The sequence below is a fragment of the Candoia aspera genome, chromosome 3 (genome assembly GCF_035149785.1).
Source record: "Candoia aspera isolate rCanAsp1 chromosome 3, rCanAsp1.hap2, whole genome shotgun sequence".
Lineage (NCBI taxonomy): Eukaryota > Metazoa > Chordata > Lepidosauria > Squamata > Boidae > Candoia > Candoia aspera.
Window position 1 is genome coordinate 189,028,678 of NC_086155.1, and position 22,003 is coordinate 189,050,680.

Here is a 22,003-nt window from a genome sequence, read left to right on the forward strand (position 1 = left end):
GCACTTTGAATTGTACCCAGAAGCCTGTTGGTAACTATTGTAGAGTCCATAATGCTGGTGTTACGTGTGAAAGGCAGAACTCACCTGCCAGCAAGTGGTCTTCTGTATTTTGGAGCAGCTGCACCTTTTGAGTAGCAATGTAGAAATTAATTATATACTATATTTATAATATTTATATAGTAATTTAGTTTTTATTGAAATGCTCAGGCAAGTTTTATAAAAAGCATTTGAAAATTAGCTTGAATATATATATAATCATCTAAAAAGCTTTCTTCCATTTTTATTCCAGTGGCATGTGGCATAGCTATTGTATATGGAATTGGCTTTTATATAGAGAGGTATTATACTTAAATGTGTAGAGGGGTTATTGGTCAAGACTGCATTAGATCAGTGACTGGTAGAAGCAAACCTACTGTAAAAGATGTTTCTTCACCTGCAGCTGTTAGTATAACTTATAAAGGGTGCATTTTAATTCTCCCTGTTTCTGAGATAGAATACAGAGATGTGATGGTTGTTTTGATTACATCACTGTGTGTGTGTATGTATAAAATTTAACATTGTATATTCAGAAGTAAGTTTTGTTGAGTCCATTCAGGCCAACACTCAGATAAATAAGTACTGGACTGCAGCTGTCCAGCTAGTAATTAACCAACATTTCTGCAAAAGGCAATATTGTTTCACTGTTGAAACTTAAAACTAAAAACAGCTTATCCTGAGATAGTTTCCCTGTGAATGCTTACTTTGCAGACATTTACTGTAAGTTTGGAATTTTTTATTATTATGGTGTATGATTAGATGCAATATGTGATAATGCAGGCCAGGACTAAAATGCTCTCTCTTGCTAGTTTGTATTTAATAGTTGAAAATATATAATTGTTGGTCTGTGTGTGTGTGTGTGTGTGTGTGTAAGCATTATGTAGACATTTCTAACAAAAGATCAAGGGCAATTCTACTGATGTGTCCATGAATTATATCTTTTCCCTTACATTCCAGAGTCAGTATAACCATCTGTTCTTCATTATTATACTAGTCATGAAATCAAACATTCTTTGCAATTTTAGTTGGACAGGAATGAAAGATATATAGTAGTTCACAATTGACATGATCATAGAGAAAAACTGTCCAGCTCAACTAAAGGCATGTTCCAGAATATGGCGTAGCTGCCCTGCAGGTAAGCAGGAGCACGTAGCTTAATCCTTTCAACAGAATTATGGTCCCTGTCATGTGCAAAAGATATTATCTGATCCCCATGCTCAGATTAAACAAATATGGATTTCATGAAGGTTTTCCGAATCTAATCCTTTTTACCAGCAAGTCTTTGCGACTTTTTATATTGCATATGCAATAACCACAATTGCTCTCAGCTGTGATATCTTTTCAACATACATTTTTCCTATTTTGTCCTGATTGCTCTCCATAGATGCTTGCATCACAATCAGATGTGTGGAAGTATGTCCTTCTAATTCACATGCCCTCTTCCCAACTAATGTTCTGCAACAGCAAAATGCTTTAACTATTTAAAAATAGCAAATATTTTTCAGCTACTATAAAATGCTAATCAGCTTTGCTTCCTCTGTAAATGTAGCTGAATTACAGACAAAAAACTGCTGTGCTACCTAAAAGTTAACTAGTGTTTGGTGCTCCATAATTTGACTAAATGTAGTGTGTCACTCCCAACTACAGTTTTACTAATTTCTCTCTCTCTCTCTCTCTCTCTCTCTCTCTCTCTCAATCAATCACAAATACATCATATGTACAACATAGGAGAGAAGTTGTGATTTTTAAATATGCTATGAGGCTTCTAAAAACTGAAGTCTTTTAACACAACTTCAACTGTGACAAAGCTAAATTTAGAAGATAGGGAAGAGCTTACTGACATTTCTTAGGTGCCTGGGTAAAAATAGGCCTTTAACTGGGTCAGATATGTTCAGTTTTGTTATTATATAGACTTGACAGTCTGATCACAATTTTTCAAATATTATATATTATAATATAATATTTCTAATAAATATTAGGAAATTATTTAATTGCATATTATTTTTCAAATGTTGCACACATTAATACTTGCTTTTTCAGGTCTAATTATCTCCCACCCATTGAATAGAACTGATCTTAATACACAAATGTAGATCCATAATATAAAGAGTCTTAAAGGCCACATGGAACTTCCGAATCCCCTTCTTTGGTCCTCAGAGACACTTTTGACTAGAATTTCTGAAAACTGGTGACATAATTTCATGCCATTTTTAGCTATTAAGAAAAACTGCCGCTTATACCTTCAAATATACTTAATGCCATTTTTAAAAATTAAGCCCCCCAAACTGCTCTTCCAAAAAACTAGACAACCATCACCACAAGTTTTCTCCTTATGTGCTGTGGCTGCTGAACCTTAAAAAAAAATAAAAATAAATGAAGCCCCTGACCATCAAAAGGTTGCTTACCTCTGCATTTTATGTGTGGCCATTCACCAAACATAGCTATTGTAGTACAGTATATGTCACTGTGTGATCTGGATTAATACTTCAAGATGTTTGCCCTATTTTTGTGGCCAGTACACATAGACCTTTGAATGAGCTATAGAACGTTCAGAATACAAACTTTAAATGTTTCGAGATAGGTAACATGGAGCCCACCAAAATCTCTTTGTTCTCGTCATGTCTTGTCCCTCCCTTGCCTTTAATTTTTCCACTTTTTTTTTTAAAGGAAAAGTAGCTTGCCATAAAGCAAATTATCTTTATAAAAATAGCTTGGGTCCTCATGTAAACCAACTAGGGATTGTTTAAAGAAATAATACTAGATGGTGACTGTAGTTCACTTTTTTGTCTGAAAGTATGCTCACAGGTTTTGAAAAGAAGACAAAAGTAAGTTTGGTGATAGTATCCTGAGGGACAGAGGTGGTGATGGGGATCATCCTTGCCACTTTGGGGTTTTCTTTGGTAAATAAATGCGTTTGAATTGGTGATGTGAGTGGCAGCCGTTTTGATAGTACGCAAGTAGTCCATAGTCACCTAAGAACATGACTATTGCTGTATGATACTCATTTATGGAAATGCTCCTGGTCCAAAGGACCATGCATATTTGGTAGTAGAGTTAAGGTACAAGCAATTTAAACTGAGGATTTATAATTTCAGTTGCAATATCTATTTAAATGTGCTTATCATTTATTAGACTGTTTTTCTGTTTAGCTTTTTTATTTTGCAATGTTTGGCATACCTAATCACATACAAAACATGCATGTTTATCCAAAAAAATAGCATTACATATTAAGTGTACATAATGTTATGTAATTCTGTATATTGAATACGGGGCAACAATATTTATGTTCATTCTAAATGTAGTCTTGTCTCAGCTGAGATCTTCAGTTAATTAGGTAGCTTTAATTTCAAATTGGAATTTTATGTTTAGAGCTCTAAATTAAGCACTTAGAAATTAATTTACTTAGTATAACTTAGTTACATTAAAGGCTGAGTCTCATAGCCATTCCACGTGAGGTCAGTTGTCTTTTCCTTGCATTTTATGAGTCAGTCCTTTGGAATATTCATTCATTTTTGTTTTCTCTGTGCACTTGAATCTATAAGTTCTTCAACCATAGAGAGCAGTTCAGGAATTTTCCAGATAAATGAATACAAAACCCTTCCGTATTTAGAGTACTATACTCAAGGCCAGAAGATACACTGTTAGGGAGATAGAATCGTGGTAGACTATTGCAGTTCCCCATCTCTGGGGCATTATATGCTATTGCATGGATAATCCATGGGGGCAAACCTGTAAGAGATTGATAGATATCGCAGTTTTGTCCAATCATATTTTGTACAAGCCAGATTGGCATCTTAGTACAGGATGAACTCTAGATAACTGTTTCCTTGTGAACTGTCTTTCATTAAGCAGCTGCCAATCAACCAATCGTATCCCCAAAGCCTGACTGAGTCCAGCAGTTCTGAACTGAGACACAGTTTGGAAGGAACTGATGCTCTGTTGTACTGCCTCTCCATATACAGTAATGACCCATCTTTATCCTTCCACCATATCGTTTTTCCCCTGCACTACAGATATCTTCTCTTTTAAATCCATAATACTTATATCATTGAAATATTGACTTGATGCTTTATTCATTGCTTATCCAATCTTTGAAAGATAACTCTTCTCCAAAATAAAATAATTTCCTTAAAATATTTCAGCTGTGTTACCCACTAGAAAGTTTAGCTGTTGAAACATAAGTGTGCAAAATATTAAAAATCATGCTGCCTCGTTGCTTATAATAGGCCATGTCCTGACATCTTACATGTTGAAATTTAGCATGCTTTCTATAATGAACAGTTTCCTAACTACTGTAAATATAGTCACAACTCTCTCCTGCACTGTACTTTATGCTGCTGGATCTGAAAAATGGCAGATGCACCAGTTTGGATATGCTTCAAAACATATTAAGATATACATTATAGAAATTCTATGCATGCTTCACTTCCTCTTAGCTGAATAAGTTACTCAGGATTTAACACTCATTCCATTCTTCATAATTAAAAATATTTAAATTATTCCAACTGTTGAATAATTCTTAATGGACACACGTATACAACTTTGTTACTATATTTTGTTTAGTACAGTACCTTCAGGACTGTGGCAGCTGATAAATCCAATAAATAAATTTAGGGATTGAGTGGATTTTATTTTATCACTCAGTTTAAAACTCTGTAAATGCTCATAATAATATTCAGCATTTAACTATTACACCGTGTTCAGAGTGTTTTGTTTATGGGAAGCATTGGATTAACAGAATATTGCTGTTGTTATAATAGTTGCATGTTCTGGTCAAATTTAGCAGAGCAACTGCTAAATTCAGAGGAAGGGATGATTAAAAACATTACTCTTCTATCAATAGAAAGGAAAGGAAATGTCATTTTCAGTTTGCCAACATGAAAATTATAATACAGTTTTTCTTGTACAGAAATTTGCTTCAATATATTATTTGATTTTAGCTTCGGAAAATTCCTGAGAATGTTAGATTAAGCAGTATCTGATGCTGAAGTAGGGGATATGTAGGGAGCCTGTGTACACGGAGGCTGCAAGACAGAGAGAATATGCTCTGACAGTAGTATTCTTCCAGTGCCCATTGTTTAACTTAACTAGATCTAGAGGTTGTGCAAGAAAATAGGAGGAGGGAATGCTCTATATACCGCTTTGAGTTCCTGAAGGAAAGGTGAGACATACTGTAAATCTAATAAATAAATGCAAGTGAAGAATTTAAGCAATGAAGTATGCCGCATCTTGGTTCACTGTCTTCTTTGTGGTTTCTACTGGCCAGAAAGAAGGATAATTTTTAGTCCAAATATAATTATTTATGCCTATACCAATTCACACTATAAGACTACTCTGTGTAATGTTCTTTCCATTAATGCAGTGGTTATTACAATGGCTGCCCTAAGAGCTTTATATTTGACAATGATGTTCCAATTTAATTGCTAGGTGGAAAACCTAATTACCCAGGCAAAATTATTTTCATGCATACAATGTAAATCTGGTTGACTGTGCATGTTTAAGTTTGAAGATCATACATATGTGATTACAAAAAGAACTACCATTAAAATAGTATATTCCAAGCATTTTTGATGTTATTGCAGAATTGCACAGTTCTGAATTTCTATCTTTATATTGGCCATTTAAATGCATTTCTATTTATCTGGGTACAACTTAAGCATTTTAACTTTTTTGTTTTTAGAAGCAGGTGGTAAAAAATTGAAGAGTACAGTACAGAGAAGCACAGAAACTGGGCTGGCTGTGGAGATGAGAAATTGGATGACACGCCAGGCCAGCAGGGAGTCTACAGATGGCAGCATGAACAGTTATAGCTCTGAGGGAAAGTAAGTTCTGATTGTAATTGTAAGTAAATCTCTTTAAAACAAATGTCATTGATTTAAATGGGGGTTTAAGATCACACCATTGCACATGAACTTACATCACTGTAAATCTTAGTGATGTGAATTGAATGTGGAATATCATTTTTTTTAAAAAATAATCCTTATAACCATTTTGTGGCAGTACATAAATATGCAATATATGATGCTAGGCCTTCATCTCCAACAAGAATATAGACAAGTACATTTTGGTCAGTTATATTCTACAAATACATTGCTTTTCATGGATCCTAGTCAGCAGAGTGGTTGATACTTTTGTTATCAGATGGTGGTGATAAGAGCACCTAGATTTCCACCAGCTACCCTTCCCCCTTCTGAATTTTCCTACATCCCACAATGCTAATTTCAGGACCAGATGTTTGGACTGGCTGCCACATAGATAAGGCTGTCACATTCTTTACACATGTAACAATAAAAGAAGGGCAGTCATACCACATGTATTTAATGGGACACTTAATGTAGCCTATCCCTCTCCCCCAACAATAGTTCCTGACATGCCCAGCCACTATACCAATAGGAATGATAGAAGGGAATGATGGGAATTCCAGTTCAACACATTTGGAAGAAACCAAGTAGGAAAAGGCTATTATAGAAGGACAGTGGCACCTGCAGGAGGATTAGAAAGTCAAGATGGTGGTCGCTGCAGTACAATCAAACCCCACGCCTTTTGTACCTGCGTCAGTGTTGCATTCCTGCACAAAAAGGGCAGGGCTTCAGTTGAACCACCATGACTGTCGTCTTGACTTTTGCTGCCTCTGTTTAGACACTGTTGTATATGTATGAAGTTAGCTGTCTTGAGCAATATGCAGTACATTTGAAGAGACAGGAGGTAAAACAAGCCATTCAATCATTTGTCAATGACAGTGAGAAAGAAATACTTTATGTTGAGTCAACTATCTTTTCAGCGAGTCAAGATGGCAGATTACTTAGAAGATAAGGAAGACATCATAGTAGCTCTGTTCCATCCAGCAGTGCAGGGCATTTCATAATATTCTAAAGAATATGCTTAGGTAAAGGCAAACTCTTCTGTTTTCACTCAGTGTCATTCTTCACACTTAGAATTTGAAAGAGGCTTACAGTAACTCTTGAAGATGAAATACTGTTCAGAATAGAAGAACAGCTTACATGACAAACCTTTAATTGTCAACATTTAGATTCAGTATTTGACTGAAAATATAGGTAGGAAATGTGTTCCGTCCAGTTTGGTTTTTTTCAGAAACTATAGGGTAATTCTTTTAATCAATTGTACTACCAGTTTAAAACGCATGTACAACATTGTAACATGCAATAAACAATGTGAGATTATGTACACCAGCTTTCAGAATGTAATATTTTTTTCATATAAGCAGGTTAGAATCTTTTGGTTCCAGGTCAGAAGGCAAGTAATATGATCACAAATATTTTTGATGTCAAATAAAATATGAAAAGACAGCATATTCAGTACTAAATGTCTTATTCTGCTATAAAATGACATTTATTTATTTGTAAATGTACAGTATATATGGAATGGAACATAACTATTGTTGCCCAGGTCTATAATATAATTTGTGGATCTTTGTGTTATAACCATATTATTAAAAAGAAATGTGCTTTCTGTTAGTTTGATCTTTCCTGGTGTGCGGTTGGCAGCAGATAGCCAATTCAGTGATTTTCTGGATGGACTTGGCCCTGCACAGCTTGTTGGGCGCCAGACCCTGGCTACTCCAGCAATGGGTAAGACATTTTGACATTTGAATAGTAAGATTCAAATGGAATTGGTCCTGGTCAACCAGCTATATTCAGTTTAGATTTGTTGGAATAGTTTAGATTTAGATCAGATTTAAGGAGGAAAGCAAACACCAATTATACATACATACAGACAAAAAAAACCCACCTCAGGGTGGTTATGAACATCTGTTGTTGTTTTTCTTAGCATGCCCTGCATGTTCACAAGTTCCATTTGTTTTTGCATCGTGGTTACCTAGTTCATACAGCAAAACTATCAATGCACCAAGTGACAAGGGGTTCTTTCAACTAGCTTGTGGCTGATTAGGGCTGAGAAGGAGAGACTGACCCTGTGCCTAAGGGAGGACTAAAACCTGGGTCTCCTCTCACCTAATCCAGCACCTTAACAACATTCCATATGGCTCTCTTGCTGCTATGAGTATCTAACGTCTAGAAAACAACGGTGCTTTTATGGGAAATTATAATTGGGAGGGAGATGGGCGGTGATAAAATTTGACAGATAAATAACATAGATAGATAGATAGATAGATAGATAGATAGATAGATAGATAGATAGATAGATAGATAGATGGCTGAATTTCATCACTTATGAATGCACTGGAAATTAAGAACTGCTCTTGATAATAATTTGCTTGATCTGTGGTTGTTTTTGAGCAACTATTTTCCCACCTATTCTGTTTTCTTCTCATAGCAAGTATCTTTATTCATTTTTTTTTTAAACAGGCACTTCTATATCTGAGGGACTGCTTGTTTCTGCCTGCCCAGTACGTTCCAGCAGAGTGGGTATGCTTCAGGTCCCTCCACTAAACATTGCCATCTTGTGGGACCTAGGAAGCGGGCCTTCTCTGTTGTGGCCCCCACCTTCTGGAACAGCATCGCCCCCAGAGATAAGGACAGCACCCTCTCTCCTGGGGTTCCAGAGAGCTTTGAAAACCTGGCTTTGGTCCCAGGCTTGGGGTTGATATTCGTTATTTGTTTAATGGTCCCTGTTTCGTTTTGTGGATTTTGTTGTTTATTGGATCATTTTAGTCTGGGCTGTCTGTGTGATTTTATGTTTTTAGCTGTTTTTGTTTTTTTCTAGTTTTGTATGCCACCTATAGTCCACTGGAGTTAGGTGTCCAATAAATTTAAATAAATAAATAATCCCACTGCACAACAGCAGTTATTAATTGCCAGTGCTTTCATAGGATATGAAATTCAACTACATACATATACATATACATATGCATATGCATATGCATAAAATAATTGGTAAATGTTTTAACAATATATATTGCATACTAAGGAAAAAACAGTGGAGTTATATTTACCATTAGCTTACTCATCAGGCTTTTCTTTGGGAAAATATATCCTATAGCAGTGTTTCTCATTCTTTTTTCTCCCATGGCCCCCTTCCAACCTTGTTTTTCTCTTGCGGCCCCCTCGTCCAGGTCCTATTATAGATACAGACATGGGACAATAACTGGTGCCTTTTCTGGCATCAACTACACAGTATTTGCAATATAATACATGTTGCTTTTCTGTGGCCCCCTTGGCACATGCCATGGCCCTCTGTTACATGTTTTTCCACTGTGGTCCCCTTGAAACACTCTAGGGCCCCTGGTTGAGAACTGCTGTCCTATACTATAAATTATTTATAATAGAAATTTAAAATCTATTGTTCAGTCCATTACTTATAATATGTAAGTAAGAATCTAATACAATCAGGAGCGATCAGATATAATTTCAGTCAAACCAAGTAAGTTGATGATGAGGTGCAGATTACTTATTTAAGTATTTACTTTAAGGTGTATTTATATGACTGCAGGCTGTGTGTGTGTGTAATAGGCAACAGGGATTTACTTTTAATAATATATATATATTTTCATATAATTGTATCTGCTTTTCATTTAAGTACTTGCATTTTTTTGTATCCTTAGGTGATATCCAAGTTGGAATGATGGACAAAAAGGGACAATTGGAGGTAGAAATAATAAGAGCACGAGGCCTTGTTGTAAAACCAGGTTCAAAGACACTGCCAGGTAAGAGAAGTATGCTTAGCTCCCAGAACTATAAATGCTGTGATAACATGTGAGCGAACTGTTTTTTATAACCTGCTTTAGTTACAGTAGCCTAGGCTTTATACTATTGAACATCCCTGTAGGGCTCTCTTCTTTAGAGATGACATCTGCATAATACAGAGTATTTTTTTTTAATTCAACTTTCTTTATTTGTTCCAGTTTTGATATATGAAATTAATATATTAAATCATAAAACTATTTTAAGTGCATTAATAATGCTACATGGGCATATGCATGGAAAGTCTTAGTATTCTTGGGATCCAGAGCTACAACTGTGACTTGCCCTTCTGCTTTGCTTAGTACAGGAGACCTCATCTATGAGAACCCTGAAGCAACATTACTAGTATTTGCTTATTCCCAATGCTAGGGAAGGGGGACAAATGAAGGAAAGAAGCTTGCAGAAGTAATTCACTTTGGTAACTCATAAATGCACTATACTGTGTGAAGATATATTCAGTTGAAGCATTTTTTGGCTAAATATCACTGATAACTCAAGGGTGTAGCTATGTGAAAATTATCTTCTGAATGGCTCTTTATATTTTTCCATCCAAAGCACCATATGTAAAGGTGTATCTATTAGAAAATGGAGTCTGTATAGCCAAAAAGAAAACGAAGGTGGCAAGAAAAACGCTGGAACCTCTTTACCAGCAGCTGTTGTCATTTGAAGAGAACCCCCAAGGGAAAGTTTTACAGGTAATTTGCATCATTACCATGCAGATTAATTGTATTTATTTGTTTTTTTTAAATGCATATACTGCTTCTAAAATATTTCATAGTTGAACTGAAAAAAACCCCTGTTCAACAGTTCATATAAAATATACATATTAAAATGAATGGAAGAGGAATAGGTAAATTAATACAAATAAATAAAGGTTTGTCTCTACTATTTATACAGGGAAGACCTCTCTGAAAAGACAGGACTTCAGTAGCCAATATAAAGGCAAGCACCCCTCAAACACAGGGGACAGGCATTCCACAGAGCAGGCAGCACCATCAAGGAGGCTCACCCGCAAGTGATCACCAGATAAGAATTAATGGCATTGTTAATAGCGTCTCCCTAAAGAAGCTTAGTGGTTAAACAAGTGTATAATAGAGAAGGCATTCTACTAGAAGTTGAAGTTGAGGGTGAATGGACCTTATTATGACCACAGACCCCAAAAGAAAAGACCACCATAGTAACACATCGCATAAACATTAACAGTTACTACTCATAGCAGGGCAGAGTTTACATGGTACACAGTAACAAAACATAGCATTGTTTAGGAACACAGAATTGTCCTGGGAATTCAGAGAGGAGTGGGGCGATAAGCTACAAAGAGGGTCTCTGTAGTATTGGCAGTATATCAAAACATGGGCTGTGGTTTCTATTGAACCCGCGTCAAAGGGGCATCTTTGTTCAGCAAAGGGGATTTTCCTGTATTTGCCATCCAACACCTGCTGTGGGGAGAGCATTACTAGATTTCTTTTCCCAAGTTGTTTAGAGCTTTCACATGCTGGTGATGGCCTGGAAGCTAATTAATAGCTGGTAATAACAGCTAATCTTCAGGAAAGGATCGTTACCTTGTTGTGGTGCTGGAGCTTGAGCGCCTCAATGATGCCATGAGCTAAACCGTGAAGGGCCACCCAAGACGGGAAGGTCATGACAGAGAGGTCAGACTAAATGCGATCCCTGGGGAAGGTAATGGCAACCCACCTCAGTATTCTTGCCGTGAAAACTAAATGGATCAGTACAACCAGAGATATGTCGGTATACCATCGGAAGATGAGACCCCCAGGTCAGAAGATGGTCAAAATGCTACTGGGGAGGAACAGAGGATGAGCTCAACTAGCCCCAGACGTGATGACGCAGCTAGCTCAAAGCCGAAAGGACGGCTAGCGGCCGACGGTGCTGGTGGTGAACGGCGAATCCGATGTTCTAAGGATCAACACACCATCGGAACCTGGAATGTAAGATCTATGAGCCAGGGCAAATTGGATGTGGTTATTGGTGAGATGTCAAGATTAAAGATAGACATTCTGGGCGTCAATGAACTGAAATGAACTGGAATGGGCCACTTCACATCAAATGACCACCAGATCTACTACTGTGGACAAGAGGACCACAGAAGAAATGGAGTAGCCTTCATAATTAATAGTAAAGTGGCTAAAGCAGTGCTTGGATACAACCCAAAAAACGACAGAATGATCACAATTCGAATTCAGGGCAAGCCATCTAACATCACAGTGATCCAAATATACGCCCCAACCACAAATACTGAAGAAGCTGAAGTAGAGCAGTTCTATGAGGATCTGCAGCACCTACTGGACAACACGCCTAAAAGAGATGTTATTTTCATCACAGGAGACTGGAATGCTAAGGTGGGCAGTCAAATGACACCTCGAATTGCAGGTAAGTATGGCCTGGGAGAACAAAACGAAGCAGGACACAGGCTGATAGAATTTTGCCAAGACAATTCACTCTGCATAACAAACACTCTCTTCCAACAACCTAAGAGACGGCTTTATACATGGACTTCACCAGATGGACAACACCGAAATCAGATTGATTACATCCTTTGCAGCCAAAGGTGGCGGACATCTGTACAGTCGGTAAAAACAAGGCCTGGAGCTGACTGTAGTTCAGATCACGAACTTCTTCTTGCACAATTTAGGATCAGACTAAAGAGATTAGGGAAGACCCACAGATCAGCTAGATATGAGCTCAGTAATATTCCTAAGGAATATGCAGTGGAGGTGAAGAATAGATTTAAGGGACTGGACTTAGTAGATAGGGTCCCGGAAGAACTCTGGACAGAAGTTGGCAGCATTGTTCAGGAGGCGGCAACAAAATACATCCCAAAGAAAGAGAAAACCAAGAAGGCAAAATGGCTGTCTGCTGAGACACTAGAAGTAGCCCAAGAAAGAAGGAAAGCAAAAGGCAACAGTGATAGGGGGAGATATGCCCAATTCAATGCAAAATTCCAGAGGTTAGCCAGAAGAGATAAGGAATTATTTTTAAACAAGCAATGCGCGGAAGTGGAAGAAGACAATAGAATAGGAAGGACAAGAGACCTCTTCCAGAAAATTAGAAACATTGGAGGTAAATTCCAGCAAAAATGGGTATGATCAAAAACAAAGATGGCAAGGACCTAACAGAAGAAGAAGAGATCAAGAAAAGGTGGCAAGAATATACAGAAAACCTGTATAGGAAGGATAACAATATCGGGGATAGCTTTTACGGTGTGGTCGGTGAGCTAGAGCCAGACATCCTGAAGAGTGAGGTTGAGTGGCCCTTAAGAAGCATTGCTAATAACAAGGCAACAGGAGACGACGGCATCCCAGCTGAACTGTTCAAAATCTTGCAAGATGATGCTGTCAAGGTAATGCATGCTATATGCCAGCAAATTTGGAAAACACAAGAATGGCCATCAGACTGGAAAAAATCAACTTATATCCCCATACCAAAAAAGGGAAACACTAAAGAATGTTCAAACTATCGAACAGTGGCACTCATTTCACATGCCAGTAAGGTAATGCTCAAGATCCTGCAAGGTAGACTTCAGCAGTTCATGGAGCGAGAATTGCCAGATGTACAAGCTGGGTTTAGAAAAGGCAGAGGAACTAGAGACCAAATTGCCAATATCCGCTGGATAATGGAAAAAGCCAGGGAGTTTCAGAAAAACATCTATTTCTGTTTTATTGACTATTCTAAAGCCTTTGACTGTGTGGACCATAACAAATTGTGGCAAGTTCTTAGTGGTATGGGGATACCAAGTCATCTTGTATGCCTCCTGAAGAATCTGTATAACGACCAAGTAGCAACAGTAAGAACAGACCACGGAACAACAGACTGGTTTAAGATTGGGAAAGGAGTACGGCAGGGCTGTATACTCTCACCCTACCTATTCAACTTGTATGCAGAACACATCATGCAACAAGCTGGCCTTGAGGAATCCAAGGCTGGAGTTAAAATCTCTGGAAGAAACATTAACAATCTCAGATATGCAGATGATACCACTTTGATGGCTGAAAGTGAAGAGGAACTGAGGAGCCTTATGATGAAGGTGAAAGAAGAAAGTGCAAAAGCTGGTTTGCAGCTAAACCTCAAAAAAACCAAGATTATGGCAACCAGCTTGATTGATAACTGGCAAATAGAGGGAGAAAATGTAGAAGCAGTGAAAGACTTTGTATTCCTAGGTGCAAAGATTACTGCAGATGCTGACTGCAGTCAGGAAATCAGAAGACGCTTAATCCTTGGAAGAAGAGCAATGACAAATCTCGATAAAATAGTTAAGAGCAGAGACATCACACTGACAACAAAGGCCCGCATAGTTAAAGCAATGGTGTTCCCTGTAGTAACATATGGCTGCGAGAGCTGGACCATAAGGAAGGCTGAGCGAAGGAAGATCGATGCTTTTGAACTGTGGTGTTGGAGGAAAATTCTGAGAGTGCCTTGGACTGCAAGAAGATCAAACCAGTCCATCCTCCAGGAAATAAAGCCAGACTGCTCACTTGAGGGAATGATATTAAAGGCAAAACTGAAATACTTTGGCCACATAATGAGAAGACAGGACACCCTGGAGAAGATGCTGATGCTAGGGAGAGTGGAAGGCAAAAGGAAGAGGGGCCGACCAAGGGCAAGGTGGATGGATGATATTCTAAAGGTGATGGACTCGTCCCTGGGGGAGCTGGGGGTGTTGACGACCGACAGGAAGCTCTGGCGTGGGCTGGTCCATGAAGTCACGAAGAGTCGGAAGCGACTAAACGAATAAACAACAACAACAATAACAGCTAATAAGCCAGCAATTGGAGCTAATTTGTAGCCAGTACAATTGTTTCAAAAGTCAGTTTGGGGTTATAGTTAAGGCACCAGACTAAAAACCCGGGGACTATGAATTCTAGTCCTGCCTTCGGCACAGCTGGGTGACCTTGCACTCTCTCCCAGCCCTAGAAAGAATGCAGTGGCAAACTACTTCTGAAAATGTTGCAGGGGACTAGTCCAGGCAGTCACCAGGAATCAGCAATGACTTGAAGGCACAAACAAAACAAAACACCAATTGTTCCAGCACAGCTGTAATATATGCATGAGTGCCCCACATATCTACAAGCATAAAGTGCATTACAGTGATCTAGACATGAGGTCATTAGCACTTAGACAACTATAGCTAGACTATTCGTCTTCAGGAAGGGCACGACTGCTCAGTCAGCTAAGGCTGGTAGTAGGCATCCCTAGTTACAGAAGACAGGCAGGCCTCTAGTGTTGGTAATAACTGTAGAAGCTTCTGTGAATTATTTACCATAAACTTCTACATGGAGAGTTTTTACAGGAGCGGAACACCATCATCCCTTTTAAGGCAGTGATACCACTCCATCATGCTTTACTATCTGCTTCAGCTAGCTCAAAAAAATTAAGGTGAGCAAGGCTCAAGAGAAAACATTGTAGGCAGTATAGCAGTAAAACTCTTCTTCACCATCTTGGACCTTAAACATCTAAATTAATTCTACACACTGTAATGAACCAGATGGTGCTCTGAACACCTCACTATCGCAACAAAAGCAGTGTACATGTTGGCATGAAGTGGTATAAAAAGGTTTGCTGGGTGGCTACTTGAGACATTATTAAAGTTGCAAATTAAGCCTTTTGTACATCACTCACTATCATGCAACTGGCATAGCTGTGCGCATGCCCACAGAGCTTCTCAAGAGGTGTCGCACTACTTGTGCTGTCGCTATCTCCTGATACATTTTCATTTTTGGTTGCTCCCCATAAAACTGGAAAAAAGCCCCTGAAGTGTTTCCCAAATGGGTGATTTCCTTAGTCAACCCTCCATGCAGCCCTGCAAGGAAAGAACAGCCTGAGTTTCAAGCAGAGTTCGTGGTGGGGGCAGGTAGGCAGGGCAGAGCAGCTGCTACTAGCTGCTAAGTTCCACTTAGGCAACACGCCTTTCACCTGCCCTCCAGTTCCTTTCTGCCTCAAGTGCAAATCATTTTTCTTGGCTGCTTGTGGCCTGGCCTGCTCTAGGATATTGATTTAATATAGCTAAGGCTAACCTCCCTTGCCTGCCCCCCCTGCTGTTTTATGGCACAATAATGTTTTAAGCTCTGTATTATGCTAGTATACTTCCAACCTTAAAAATGAATAATACCCTACCTTGCTTTCACATAAATATTTAACATACATATATACATATCCATCCTGCTATTCCCATTTGAGATAAGTAGTTTTATGCACAGTGCAGAACAGGAGAAAGAATAAGATAAAGAAATTAAAGGCATGAGATGATAGGAGAAAGAAAAGGAAATATAGCTAAAATTAGTTTACTATTACAATTTACTGTGCTTCTCCAAAGCTTTCTATCCTTGCAAACCATCCTAGCTTCAACCACTTCCACAGCCCATTTCATGCATTTCTTTTTGTTCTTTCAACTTCTCGTTTCTCCCTTTTTGAGGATCTCATCAACTCCATGCAGTCTCGGTCTTTTCCTTTCTTTCAACCCATTCATTCTTCTTTCATATATTGGTTTTGGAATTTCTCCTCATTCATACTCTCTATGTGCCACAAACCAGTAAGAATAAGAATTTATTTCATACTGGTTACTTTGTTTTGTATTCAATCTGCATTCATTTAGCAATCAATCGTTTTTTTTTAACTCCACCTTCTTGTTTTACCATACAGTACGTACTACTTAAGTAACCCATTCCCTCTGCATTCAACTTATTTTTCTGTTTCTCCTGACATATCAACTCTGACTTTTATATAACAAAGTGGAGAGAAACACATAGCCATTCTTGCATTTTTTTTCAAATATTTATTTCTCAGAACATGCCATATTTATTTATTTATTATATATTTATTTATCAAATTTGTCACCACCCATCTCCTCCCACCAGAGGGACTCTGGGCAGTTTACAACAAAATAATCACAAAAAACAATAAATATATAAAAATACACTATAAAAGAATTATACATCGCTAATAAATATAAATAAAAATAAAGTCCAGATGGCTGTGATCTCGTTCAATCTTTACGTGAAAGAGTTACTTCAAGGCACTAGCCAACCCCAAGCATAACTGTTCTCCTCCCCACCCCAGGCCAGGTGGCAGAGCCAGGTCTTCAAATCCCTCCAGAAGGCTAGGAGCAATGAGGCTAACCTCACCTCCGGAGGCAAGATGTTCCAGAGGGCAGGTGCTACTGCAGAGAAGTCCTGAATTCTGTTACTGACGGGGTCTGCAGCATGCCCTCTCTGCATGATTGGGTGGGATGGCTTGATGTAACGGGGAAGAGGCGGTTCCTCAGGTAGCCTGGCCCCATGCCATGTAGGGCTTTAAAGGTGATAACCAACACCTTGAATTGGAAGCAAATTGGTACCCAATGCAGCTTGCGCAGCAAAGGTGTTATACGTGCCCTTCTGGGGCTCCAAAAATAGCCCACGCGGCTTCATTCTGGACCAGCTGAAGCTTCCAGATACTCTTCAAGGGTAGCCCCATGTAAAGCGCATTGCAGTAGTCAATATGGGAGATAACAAGGGCATGAGTAACGATTCGAAGGGCTTCCCGATCCAGGAAAGGGCGTAACTGGTGCACAACACGAAGCTGCACAAAGGCCCTCCTGGCCATGGCTGCTACCTGCTCTTTGAGCAGGAGCCGTGAGTCCAAGAGGACCCCAAGTTATGCACCGGGTCTGTCTGGGGCAGTGCAACCCCATCCAGAACCAAAGATGACAAAGTCCCGGATACGGAAGAGCTATTAACCCAGGGTTCAGCTGGTAAGCATTCTTGTGCTAATCATATACTACCCACTGCCTGTCATCTTTGCATGTCTGTACATTTCTTCATCCATTTCTTCATCTACCAAAGCACACAACTTATCTACTTGCTCTAGTCTTTTGCCATGTATCTATAACTTACCAGTGTTAACTCAATTTTCTTGTTATACACAACTACCTTTACCTTGGATACATTCGTTTTCATTTTCATATTCCTTGTTGCATCTTACAGCCATACATTCACTGCAAATCATTTGGGTTCTCAGCCAACAAGACAGTATCATTTTCATACGAAGCTATGCAAACATTCACATCCCAACTAACTCACTGCTAATGACATCACTAGTATTCTTATACGTTTATTTATAAATACATTAAATAACCAAGGAGGCAACACACATTCCCATCTTACTCCCTGCTCAATATCCATCCATTTGCTAAGCATTCCATTTATTCTCACCCATGCTTATTTTCTTTCATATGTCACTCTTACTGTTCAGCAACCAGCCTTCATCTCCATAGTCATCTAAACCATTCCATAATTCCAGCCTATTTATTTAATCACACACATTCACTAAATCAGCAAACATAATTTTCTTGCTACGTTCATGCAGTTCTTAATGACCATTTGAAGTGCAGAAATATAATATGTGCATCACTACATGGTATAAAGCTGCACTACATTTCCTAAATGTTGGTCATTGTCACTTCTTGTACCTTTTCTATCAGAATTCTGCCAAACACCTTCCTAGGCATACTTCACAAATGACTTCTCTGTAGTTTTTACATTCATTCTTGCTATCTTTCCCTTTGTAGAAGGGAACAAAACCCAGTATTTTTCTTGTGGTCAAACCTTGAGAATTAATGGTGGCCTCCCATTCTTGTGCTAATCAGGTCCAACCCTGATTAACTTTTCCAAAATTAGCCAAGGCCAGCTAGCTGCTCCCTCCTACTGTGACCTAAACAGAAGTACAATATAACAATACAATGATTGGAAACTGCAGCAGATAAAAATTAAATCCAAGACTGCAGGTTAAAAGCCTGCATAGCATAATTGGTGAAAATTTACATACGAACAGCATGCTGAAGTTAGTGGGAGTTGCTTCCAGATTATCATTCATATGGCCATATTTTAAATTTTAAACAATTATTTGGGTTAAGAAATTTAAATCTATTTTGGAAGAGAATGGATAAGCACCTTCCAACTTAATTTTTTTTACATTTATCATTTTGTGTCAGATCCTGAAAAAGCTCAAAGAGTTCCTTACATAGGAAATCTGGGAGATGGATCTGTAAAGAGATTCAAGCCACATTACCAGTCATTCCAGTATGAGACGACCTAAATTCAGATAATATCCCACCTTTTATCTATCTAGTATTACAGTACTGAATGATGTTCAAGTCTTTACACTGGTCCAGTTTAAGGGACTGGCTTGAGAACTATTAAGGGACAGATATCGTAGCCTCAACCAACTTTTGCTGGATGAAAGATGACCAGGAGACTCCAGGCCTGAAGGTTGGTGTAGAAAGAGGAGCACTTCAGAAGAAGGCTGTGGTAAACTACTTCAAAATTCTTGCCAAGAAAAGTTTATGAACTTGTCCAGGAAATCATCAGAGGTTTAGCTTGGAGTTGGAGTCTTTACCTTATCATAGCACTATTTGTGTTCAATTTACCAGTTCCTAGAGATAAAAGGTGGAATCTGTGACTAATGTTCTTTTTATACTCTCATCTTCATAGACATATTTGTGCAGCTTTGATAGCTGCCCTGCTACAAAATTTGCCAGGAAGGGAATTATTATCAGACATATTCTGAGTGTTTTCCAGCAGAGTAGCTAGGTTTTGAGTTATTGCTTGCCCCACCTTTCAGCTGCTGGTAAAGTCAAATGGACATGCTTTGACTTGATAATGAATTGCATTTTTAGGAGTTTAGAGTTAAACCCTGGATAGAGTTAGTTGTATTTTTGGAATATCCTTTTGCATTTGCAAATGTACTTTGCAAGTCTTTTTGATGTAATCAAATATATCAATCTATATTTTAAATAATGAAGAGATTTCTAGTTGGATTTAGCTTTATTAGAACCTAAATTCTAGTCTTCACCTGAGATAAAATGTAATATGAGCCATCTAGGGCCAGTCGATTCTCCAGAAGTTAAGGGAATTGTTCAGAGGGACATTTGGTGCATCATAATATGCCTCAGACAGAAGAAGAAATTGGGAAAGACCCAGGATACTTGAAATTAACTTGAGTGAAAGTAATTTGGATCCTAAGCAGTGTTTCCAGCTCATGATTTTCTTGTTTGTTCATTAAACCAGCACATATCAGTCTATTCATCTTAGAGCTATTCCAGATAAAATAATGCATTTCCTTTGCCACTTCCTTAAAATTTATTCTTTCTTTTTAATCCAACAGATTATTGTATGGGGAGACTATGGACGTATGGATCATAAGTCCTTTATGGGAGTGGCACAGATACTTTTAGAAGAACTGGACCTGTCCAATATGGTGATTGGCTGGTTCAAACTTTTCCCTCCTTCGTCCCTAGTAGATCCAACTTTGGCCCCTCTTACAAGAAGGGCTTCCCAATCTTCTCTTGAAAGTTCAACAGGACCGTCGTACGCTCGCTCATAGCAGCTGTGAACTTTGTCATAGCAACCAGCGTTACAAAAAATATTAACAGGTCGCAAGCTCTGGTAACACTGCATGCTTAATGTTGCGTCTTTGGAGCCTGTTTCTAGGGCTAGAAAGCGATCCTGTATTCTCAGAGGAAGTTGCACACATTGTGCTCTAAAGGAAGTCCTCAGGTGAAGGAGTGGAACTGGAAGAACTGAATGGTTTGGAGTTCAGTGACACTCAACTTTTAATCCAATTTGAAGCCATGGATTAAACTAAAGAATCAAGTTGTCTCATGCAACAAGAATCCCTTTCAATGGCACGTCTATTTTCTTGTTCCCTTTTCTTTATTGGCCCTTTTCTGCCCATACCCTCCCAAGCCTGGTTACGCCACAGAAATATGGAGCTACCCAAAGAAGTCATGCTGCAGATCATTAGAAGAAGAGAAGAGAAAAGTGAGCTGTCACTGCATTTGTTAACAGCAGAGGAAACTTGCCTTATCAGAAAGCTTGAAGACTTAGAGTGGCCGGCTTTGTAACTCCAGCTACTAATACAGTCAATCCAGCGTGGACTAAGTGAAAAGTAAAATTCTGTGGCTAAACTGTACTGTATGAATTAAAGACACTTTTTGCATGGACACAGATTATGCTGAGCATTTAAAATTATTTTCTTGGGGCTGCAACTTGCAAAAAAAAAAGAATAAATCAGCCATTTTCAACAATTTATATTATTTTTAAAAATAAATTTCACTAGTGCATGGTTTTAAAAGGGAGAGAATGCAACAGGGTGATAGACACACCAAGTTATCATTCTTTAAACCAATCATGGTCTGTGTTTTTGCAGACAACAATGAAAAATTAATTTCTAGCAAATATTCAAATTATGTTTATGGGACAAGAAATAAATGTAATATATTAAATTTATTTCAGTGTAAAAGGTACAAGCCTTGTAAAGTTCAACAATATGTGCAAATTGTACACTTCTTTCCCTTCCTGTTTCCCCCATCCTCCTTTCGCCCTCTCGCTGTCCTGACTCTCAGGACGATCATTACCCTTCGAAATTGCTCCTTTTTGACTTACTACTCTCAAGCTTCCTATTTGATTCAGGGATACAGACTGATTCTGCATTTCTGAAATCTTTGAGAAAAAATTGTTTAAGAACATTTTTCAAGCATGTTGAAAAGACTTTTGCAACATGGCTTGGGGAGTACATTACAATAATTCAGCATGTATTTGATAACAAATTGAACTTTTTGCTGTTTATTGTACAGTGCATGAAAACCTTTCCCTCTCACCTTCAAATTGAATTCTACAGCAAAATACTGGAATCATGTGGCCATTTGTAAAATGTCTTCAGTAGATTTGTTTTCAGCACCAGCATCATTCATTCAAAGGTTGAACTATCATTTCTGGATAAAGAAATAACATGGAACAGTCTTGGTAAATATCAGCGTCTTATCATTTCCATTGAGCCAAATAAATTGCTACCTATTAAACTATTTTGTTCAGTTTTCATAAACTGGGATGGGAAATCAGTGAATATGAACTTGACATTCAAGTCATAATTTCAGCTGTAGTCCTGTATCTATTTAATCTTTCTATTAGTGATAATTACATGCCCAAAGAGATTGCAGGGTTTTTTAAATTCTTAAACGCCTTAAACAAAATACATAACATTTACTAATTTTGACACCCATCACCAAGAACCTAAAATGCAAATGCTGCAGGTATTTGAAGAAACAAACACCTGTTTCCTATATCAGGTAATTTAGTGTAACTGGAAAGGTGGATAATTTTAAGTCCAGATCTCATTTTCTCCTGATGAAAGGATATGTAACTTGTTAATGTTGAAGTACATCATCCTTTTTTTCCTGTATGTTTAGATGCCTTACAGACCTATTGCTTAATGATGAGGCATTGCAATAATATTTTAATATGTACAACTATTAA

The 22,003-nt window shown here is 38.2% G+C and overlaps 1 protein-coding gene across 1 annotated transcript in view; it reads left to right on the forward strand.

Annotated features, from left to right (window-relative positions):
- Positions 1-21,030, forward strand: part of RIMS2 (regulating synaptic membrane exocytosis 2) — a 209,326-nt gene extending 188,296 nt beyond the window's left edge. Inside the window, exons 21-25 of the mRNA XM_063299583.1 lie at positions 5,717-5,858; positions 7,513-7,625; positions 9,557-9,658; positions 10,251-10,390; positions 19,854-21,030. Coding sequence (XP_063155653.1) covers positions 5,717-5,858; positions 7,513-7,625; positions 9,557-9,658; positions 10,251-10,390; positions 19,854-20,072 — 716 coding nt within the window. The 3' untranslated portion in view covers positions 20,073-21,030. The remainder of the gene's footprint in view (positions 1-5,716; positions 5,859-7,512; positions 7,626-9,556; positions 9,659-10,250; positions 10,391-19,853) is intronic.
- The last annotated feature ends 973 nt before the right edge of the window (positions 21,031-22,003 follow it).